This window comes from Lepidochelys kempii, chromosome 11 (assembly GCF_965140285.1).
Source record: "Lepidochelys kempii isolate rLepKem1 chromosome 11, rLepKem1.hap1, whole genome shotgun sequence".
Lineage (NCBI taxonomy): Eukaryota > Metazoa > Chordata > Testudines > Cheloniidae > Lepidochelys > Lepidochelys kempii.
Window position 1 is genome coordinate 13819742 of NC_136390.1, and position 9189 is coordinate 13828930.

At 42.2% G+C, this 9189-nt stretch overlaps 1 protein-coding gene across 1 annotated transcript; it reads right to left on the bottom strand.

Annotated features, from left to right (window-relative positions):
• Positions 1-241: 241 nt before the first annotated feature.
• On the bottom strand, positions 242-8883 carry TMEM37 (transmembrane protein 37). The gene is made up of 2 exons (XM_073305216.2): positions 8644-8883; positions 242-4432 (listed from the first exon to the last, which is right to left on the bottom strand). The coding sequence occupies exons 1-2, from the start codon at positions 8662-8664 to the stop codon at positions 3860-3862; spliced, it is 594 nt and encodes a 197-aa protein (XP_073161317.1). The 5' UTR covers positions 8665-8883; the 3' UTR covers positions 242-3859.
• Between the last annotated feature and the right edge of the window lie 306 nt (positions 8884-9189).

Genomic DNA, 9189 nt, shown 5'->3' on the forward strand with positions numbered 1-9189 from the left:
GATGTAATGGCAATAGTTTCTCCAGCTGCCTTCCTGATCAGTTTTCTTTTAGTGTGTGTGTGTGTCTTCATTTCATACACATTTGTTACATGTGAGATTATGTATATATTTCAAGTGGTGGGGGTGAGGGAATGAGGAATCCATATAAGATCTATTCATACGGTTGCATACAAACAAATTATAGTTGAACAGAAAAGTCCTCTTATTTCAAAGTAGTTTATTTAACATAATCAACTTCAGGAATATTGACTTTCAACCTTTTTTTTTGTCTTAGGCTTTAGAAAAGGTACAAACTACTGTATATACAGGCATTTATTAGATGCAATAACCTAAGAAAAATTAACAGTAGTATTAGCCTATTCTGCAGCATTTACTAATAAAACACACCTTATAATCACAATGTATAATCAAGCACAATAATTTGCTAGACAAAGCCAGCTATAGAAGGAAACTTTGCACAATTTTTTCAGTAGGGTACTTTTTCAAAAAGGACTTCTCATTTATTCATAAAAATGTATATGACCATCCTTAAGCACAAGCAACTGTTATGTGTCCCATGTGGACGCTCTAACTCATTCTCTGATTTTTCCTCTTTATATATGACTAGTGGGGATATACAACTCATGGTCCACTTTCCCCTCCTCTTTCCAAAAGGAGCAGGACAGGAGCACCCTGGGTCTAATTCTTGCTAGTGTTAAGGCTGGCCTCAAAGTGCATACATCATTTATTTCCATTGTTTTGAAGTTACCAAGAAGGAATGTAATTTCATCAAGTGTTGTGTCTCCACAAAACCCTGGATACACTGGTCATGGATCTCATGCAAGTGCTCCATCACCAGGTTCATCCTGCTCAAAGGTACTCTGTGTTTGTATCCCTATACCCAATACTGAAATGCTACTTAACGATGGTGTAAGGCACTCACTCCACAGACTGACACAGTTGATATAACCAATGTGCAACAATTTGAGGCTGAATCCTGCAAACGCTTGCTCATAAAAGGAGCCCTGCTGAAATCAATGGGGCTCTTCCCGTGAGTTAAGTGGTTGCAGGTTCAGCTTCTAGTTATGTTAAACAAACTGCAATTCAGGGAAGCAAAAGCACCTTATTTAAATAAGACAAAGAGCTAGGATCACAGTGCAGCATGGCATAGGCAGATCCAGGGGCATGTATCTAGTATTCTTTGTGCATCCCACATTCCTACTGAAGGCAACAGGAGTTTTAGGTGCACAAGGAATCCAAGAATAGGCCCAATATTGGAAAAAGATAAAATTCAGTAGTTACTCTGGGTAACTTAGCTTAGTGCATTACCATATCAGGAAGACATACAAACTAGGGTGCTAGGGAACAATATGTTACCAGAACAAGACATACATAACTAGATCTGGACTCAAAACTCACTCGCACTCTACTGATGAGGAACACAAAAAGGTTTAGGTGTTTATTCTGTGAAAGTTGACATCTCTTAAAAAGAAAATATGAGAATATTTCCGCATTAGAAAATGACTGGTCAGTTTAAGACCATTGTACAAGATTACAAAGTATATGTACTCAGTGCTTATTATTCTTGGCCTTAAAGAACAGATTTGCACAAAGGATGACATTTATTCATGGCTTGCATAAGTAGTCTTCTCTCTCCACTACATTTATTCCACAAACTATACTGGTGTGTTTGTACTGGGTGAAAGAGTATGTTTTAGAAACTGGTGTAGTACAGTAGATTAAATGCCTTGCTCAAGAATTATTGATTCAAATATAACTACAACGAGGAAGCATGTTTAAATATTTGTCTTTATAGAAATAAAAAAAATCTTTCCAGAAGACATAAAATAGATTTTATCAAACGCTGTGAAACACTTTCTAAATGTTTTAATCCATTGTCAATGGAGTGTTCTACTTTGAACAGGAAGGATATTGAAAAGAATTTGGAGCAATGCTACAAGCACTAAATCCAGATGCATGTAATTCTGCTTCTTCCAGCCATGCAGGAACTTGATTAGACTGTCAACAGCTTGACTAATTTTACTACATCAACAACTTGCAGGGTTTTTTAAGCTGTAATGAACGTATGCAGCTTTTTAATTAGAGATCTTAAGTCTGGCATTCTGCTCTCCATCACACTAGCAATTTCACTGACTTTAATGGAGTTACTCCTGATTTACGCCAGCACTCAGTGAATGCAGAATCAGCCCCTCTGGTTACCTCATTTTTGCGGAAGTTTATTTTTTTATGTTTCCTCATTTTAAATCACAAGGGAAAACCATTTTGTCCAAATTGTCAGGTCTACAGATTTTCTCTCATCACAGAAGAGCCTCTACATGGCAAAGTGAATGAGTTTATTTCTCTAGCTACATGAGTGCAATAATTCCCGTTGACTCACTGGGAATTACTGGTATTGTTCAACCAGAATAATTCTGACCGTCTATGGTAAAAGGCAGGGGGAAGGATCACTGTGGTGGAGTAAATCACATCAGCTAGCTTAACACTCTCAGGCCACGTCTACACTACCCGCCGGATTGGTGGGTAGTGATCGATCTATCGGGGATTGATTTATTGCATCTAGTATAGACGCAATAAATCGATCCCCGATCGCTCTGCTGTTGACTCCAGAACTCCACCAGGGAGAGAGGCGGAAGCGGAGTTGATGGGAGAGCAGCGGCCGTTGATCCCGTGCCACGAGGATGCGAAGTAAGTGATTCTAAGTCAATCTAAGATACGTCGGCTTCAGCTTTGCTATTCTCGTAGCTGAAGTTGCGTATCTTAGATCGATCCTCCCCTGTAGTGTAGACCAGTTAGAGTGTTGCTTGTCCCGGGAGCGAAGTGAAAGGACAATAGACGAATGATCAGAAATAGCAAGGCTGAACTTTAATTAATCCTATGGGCCAAAGTCTCCCCTGTGGGGATATCAGGGAGCCAGTTAGAGCGCCCTGATTCTGAGTCTGCACTGGCATCTACTAAAGTATCCCATGAGTGCTTACATCAGAAGAGGCTGGAATAGGGTGGCTCATACAGGAGCAGACGCTGCTGGCTTTATGCCAGTGGATAGTTCCCTCTTCCTAATGGAATTCTCTGCTGGCCATGTATAGCCACAATCCAGTCCCTCTGTGCTGCTAGGGGCTGGAGACAAAATGAGACTCTGGCCCTATATCCTAATCACAGTGGATGTACATACCCCAAACCTCTAATACATTATATAGGGAAGGGATAGTTATAGGGGATACAAGTGACAGTTGGAAAACATGAGCTAATTAGCATTGATTCAGATCTGTTTCACTCATGTCTTGTGAAGAGAATGATGGGGTGTGAAACCCTGATAAAGATTTTCAATATGTCACACTAATAAATGTGACCAGGCATAAATAGTCTGTCCAAGCTGAAATGAAGCTCCATCGGACGGGCTGAACACGCTGGGCATACATTCCTCCTCACGCTGTGTTCACATACTCAAGAAGAGCAACTGAAGATGGGGGAGAAAAAGCAATACCAAACCCCAAAGCACCACACAGAGTGTTTGACCCCAGTACTTTAAAACAACTGATGTAGATTGCAATTTTCAGGTCTTCTATCCATAAAACACTTCAGATGCTTTCTTTAAATTTAAAACAAAAGAGGACCCTTTCCTTATTTTGTTATCTACTACTGCAGAAAATTTCATTTAAAACTATAGCAGGCCTTAATTTTTCCCCTGCAGCCATCCTCAGTGAACTATGGGTACATCCTATGAAATTCTCAGACTGACTCAAATATTTTCTCTTTGCAAACGACTTTAAGAACCTGATGTCCTTTTCCAATTTCATTTGACTGATTTTTCCAGTCTAACTGGCAAAGCTGAGGACACAAAAGCAGAATACACCCACCAGTTCTAGAATTTTCTTGCTCTGTTCCACGGGTATGTTATGTTGTTAATGTGAAGTCCACTCATCCCATTAAGGAAGAAAAGACAGGCAGCAATGAACTCACACCAAAAGGTCAGTGTGAAGCCCATGAAGGTAATGTAGTCCTTCAGGAGGATTAAAAAACTCAGGACTCCACTGGAGGACAGGAGAAATGAGAAAAGAATAAGGATTGATCCCATTGACCATTTTTGTCTTGAATTAGTGTCTTCACAGACTTGGGAGACCATCAGAAGTTCCAGGCCAAATATTGCTACAACCACAGCAAGAGACACCACACTTCTTGCAAGAATCATTCCAAAATTAATCCCTTCCACACCAGCCTGATTCAGATCAGTCACACATTTCAATTTGGTGCTATTGCCTATGGTGCAGAAGTGCCACAGTCCAAACAACTGTCCTTTTGCAAAAATCCAGTGGCCATCGCAAACTGAAATTGATGACAGGACAACTGCTATTGCCACGCATAAAATAATGAGGCTTCTGATGAACGTCTCAAAGAACGATTTCTTGGGTCTTCTGTGAGCAAGCAATCTCTGTGCCTTAAAAGAGATATTACAAAAGAAAACAAGTTACAAAACTCGTCTGTTTTAGTTACTATTCAAGATATATTTAAGTCATAGGTACAAAATAGAGAGGCCCTTTAGAAATGATGTGAATGCATGCTTAATAATAATAATAAAATAATAATAATAATTAATGCCCTAATCTCATGATTGACAAAATAGATCCTGCAATGTACATATATCTTTAAAATTAGAGAAGAAGAATGGTATTGTGGTTGAAGCAACGTACAGGGACTTGTGCCATCTGTGTTGACTTCACTGCTTGACCACAGCCTTGTGCAAGTCATTATTCTGCTTCACTTTGTCTGTCTTGTCCATTTAGGCCCCAATTCTGTGAATACTTATGCATGTGCTTAAATTTGCACACGTGAATGGTCCTGCTGACTTTAGCAGGTCTTGTCACTACATACTCACTTATTGAAAGTTAAGCACATGCATACGTGTTTTCAAGATCAGGACTTTAGATTTGGGCAGGGACTGTCTCTGACTGTGTATTTGTACAGTAGAACCCTGATCAGGACTGGGGCCTGGGGGGACACACTACTATAATGCCAATAAGAACTTACTTTACACTGGGAAATGTGTATTTCCCCCTCACCTCTCCTATCACTCAAAGATGGCCACATAGATTCTGCTCAAATTAAGAAAAGAAAAAGAAAAAAGTCACCTTTGGAACAGAAACCAAGCATGGAAAATTTCAGACCAAAAGATTAAATTTTCAGAAAGGCACAAGCCATGGAAAAAGGGAGGTTCCAGTGGAAATGACGACAACCTTAAAGATAACAATGCCGCCTATGCACCAGATGTAGGCTGAGATTGTCAAAGGAGCCTAAGTGGGGAATGCGGGCTGGGGTGCATTAACTCCTTCAGTCTCCATAAAAACCCAGCCTTCATGATTGTAAACACTCACTGGGCCTGATTCTCATCTCACTTACACTGGTAAAAAACTGGTGTTACACCATCAATTTCAATGGTATTCCTCTTGATACACAATCTGTGCTAGTGAAAAGAGACTCAGGCCTCCACTCTTCACGAAACAATTTGTAATATGCTTTTTTGGAGATTAAAGAGAGAACTGCAGTATAACTTTAGGATCATGCTTTGACCTTCTTTACAACTACTGGAATCTGTAGAGTATTCTCCATGAGATCATCAGCCCAATACTACACTCTGTGAAAGTCAGTGGGAGTTTTGGCTGAATAAGGAGTGTGGGACTGAACCCTCAAACTAGGGGGCAGCTTGTGATAGCCTTGTTCGTGTTAAACAGTCCCTTACAACCAGGAGTAGTCCCACTGAAGTCAATGGGACTATTAGTAAAGTAGAAGTAAAGCAAGGCAAGCACAATCTGACCTATATTATTTAAATCCAGTTCTCTCAAAAATAAACCGCAAATGTCAAAACAGCCCCATTTGTGTATGGTGAACAATTCCTTTGTGCTCTGCCACTCCAGAACTAGCCAACCAATGGGGCACAAGGTCACAAACAATCCTTATCCCTAGAGTGAGACTAACACTGCTGATGGTGCTAGAACACAAACAGGAAACACGTGATGCAGAGCAGTGTTTGGTGTATGAGCCAAAAGGAAAGTGGGGAAAAAATTGTTTGCCTAATGGGAACGGTAGGGATAGAAGTGTTACACTGAACCTGCCAAGAGGGTTTTAAAAACAAGAGTTTTAAAATAGTAATACATGAACACTCAAATGTTACTTATGAGACTCTAAAATCTTTAATCCTTTGAGTTGTTTTAAAAATCATATGTGAGTGCTCAGTGTACTCAGTTTTTAGAGCTTATATGTTCACAGAATATCCTATTCACGAGGAAACAATCTCTGATTTTATTCAAATTATTGTACTGTACAAAGATATCCACAAAATATTGAGTCATAATGCTGGAACTTTGCAGTCATGTATCATCCTACTCAGTACACCTAGAGCCGTGTCGGTCCCAGGATATTAATCCTGTATTATCCTGGAATATAGAGGCAGAACTGACACTTATTAGTCAGAGATCAGAGCCCAATTGTACTAGGAACAATACATACTCCCAAGGAAAAAAGACAATCCTGCCCCAAAGATTACAGTCTTAAAGACAGATTTTCAGGTGCTCAATACCCACAATTAGAGTCAGATTTTCAAAAGTGTTCAGCAGCTTCTACTGTCAGTCCCTTGCAAAAATACCATGTTATAGACTATTAAACAGCATGCACATCACTGCTGACTAGGTCAGCATTAACTTACTCCAATCCCCTGTGCAAATAGCATTTGGGTGCCTGGGGCAAGTATGACTATTGCAGTAGCCTAGGGTTGCCTGTGTACCACTCAAATGTGCTCAAGTTCAGCAAAGAAGCAAATTCTGACAGGGAATATTTTATAACACTACCCCTGCCAATCTACTGCCTGTGGCTCAGTGAGAGCAGGTGCCTCCAAAGCCCAAATACACAGGCTGTTCTGTGCCTCCCTGCATTCTGCTGCTCTCCTCCCCCATCCCCCAGCACTTGCCCACTCTCCTCTTAGGTAGGTTTTCAACTATGCATTCCATGATAGCTAAAGACAAAATACACCCATGCTGCATAAACCTTGAACTCTGTATCTCCTATTCGTGGGTCTTAAATCTCCTTCGTAACTTTGCAATGCAGTGACTTGCTCAAGGTCAGAGGAAGTCTGTGTCCAGGCTAGAAATAGAACTCAGGTCTCCTGTTTTCCAGGCCTCAGCTATGTTAACCTCAGCAGACCATTCTTCCTTTATATATGCTTGGGTTACTGAATTTTCTGGGTGGTGATAAAGGTGGGCATGAGTTTGGCTTTTACCAACTAATATTTGTCTGGTTTTATTCCCACCACATGCTACACAGATTAGGTCAATACACATTTTTAAAATAAATAGAATTGTTTTAAAATAAATGAAATCTGGCTTTAATTGGATATCTCAGAGTGACATATCTGGTGGTTCTGACATGGATGGGCTTAATAAATAGAATTAAATCCGCAAATGACAAATTACTGCTAAGTACTTACTAAATAAGTTACTGCTAGCATCAATACCTATGTTTTCACACAAACAGCAAGCCTGCTTTCAGAGTGGTGCAGCACTGCATGCTGTAATCCACACCCAACTCCATCTAGGGGTGTATAGACTGATTAGCTTGTCCAGTCAGTCTCCTTGCCAGTGCAGGACTGATTCCTCCAGTACCCGTTCTACAGTTCGGTCTAGTCCAGTTTTACATTTTTTAAATGAGGGGGCTTCACTCACTTTCTTTGGGAGACTACAGTGTTCCACCTCTTAAGAGATCTCACTGTCAGCAAGTTCCCGCCATCACCAAGCCTAAACACCTCCCTTCACCATACTGATGTACTTTATTTTGAAAATATCATCTTTCATATAAAGCATCACAGGACGCTTAGAGGAAGAGTCATACTGCCGAAGTGTATGCAACATGTCAGTGATGGAGAACTTTGTAAACAACACACAATACTGTGGGGGTAGGGAAGGGAAATGGACCAACTTTGATTTATTAATTAGAATTAAGACAAATTGGATAGACAAGTCTCACACTATAGCCACTTGTTTATAAAATCTCTTGCTCTCTCTCTAAGAGCAAACTCTTGTTGTTACAGAATGGTGCAAATCATTTTTCCAGACCTAGGCACTTCCCCGCCACATATATTAATAACCATGCCCTGCAGCTAGTAATAGGAAGGCTTGGTGTTAAATGATCATTGAGTGGATTTAAGACACAGAACAGTAAGAATGCAGCTTTTGGGCACACTTCGCGGTAATTAAGAAATGTCTCCGAGGAAAGGTCAGATTAGATATAGAAGGCAATAGGTCCTTTCCTAACCCCTGGTTACTTTCCATTCTTTGGGTGAAACTAATGCACCTATACTCTGCTCTGTACAGAGCTCCTACAGAAGCTCTCCTTTTAATTTAAAAAGGTACATCTGGAGGAAGTTTTTTTGTGTGTGTGTGCACAAAGAAGACTATAAAGAGCAACAGGTAGCAAGAACTCAGCATAGCAGCAGTTCAGCTTGCAGGGTGATAAACATTTAGCCTCCAGCGGGAGAACAAAGGGGAAAAAAAACACAACAGGAATCCAGCGTCTCTGCACCAACACTGATTGCACCTGTCTAGTCAAAACAGCCGATCTCCCCCCAGCCAGGCACTCGGGGCCCCAGTGTCCCCTCATTACCTGCACCGCTATGGCTGTCATGCTGGCTCCGGCAGCCTGCAGCGAGGAGGAGACCAGAGAGAAACTTTGCTTCGCTTCGCTTCAGGGGCTGACAACAAGCTCTCGCTGCCAGCGCCCCGTTCAGAGCTGGAGGGTCCCGGCCGGGACAGCTGGGGGCAGCAGCCACCCGGCCAGCAACTTGCCGGGGTCAGGGAAGCCGGGGGCTGCGGCACGGCAGGGCTGGCTGCTGCCCTTTGAGTTCCCCCTTTGGCTGAGTCAGCAGCAGTGCAGCCGCGGGGGAGAGGAGGCGGCCGCAGCCACAGAGGAGGGAGGGAGGGAGGGAGGGAGGGAGGCGGAGGTTAGCCAAGCGCTCCGAGCCCAGCAACAAGCGACCGGCGGGAGCCAGGAAAGGGCGCGGGCGGCGGCAGGCAGCCGGGGGGCAGGGGCACAGGCGGGGGCAGAGGAGTAATGAAGGATGCAGGGAAGCAGGGGAGGGTGGAAGCAGAGGGAGCTGGACAGCAGCAGCCGGAGTCCCTGGGGTCTCTCCCCTTTGTCCCTAGGGGCTTT

Excerpts from the sequence above, each read along its gene's own strand:
- TMEM37 (XM_073305216.2), bottom strand. The coding sequence starts at position 8,664 with ATGACAGCCATAGCGGTGCAG. Across the intron at positions 4,433-8,643 it reads TGACAGCCATAGCGGTGCAG|GCACAGAGATTGCTTGCTCA; the intron begins GTAATGAGGGGA and ends ATCTCTTTTAAG.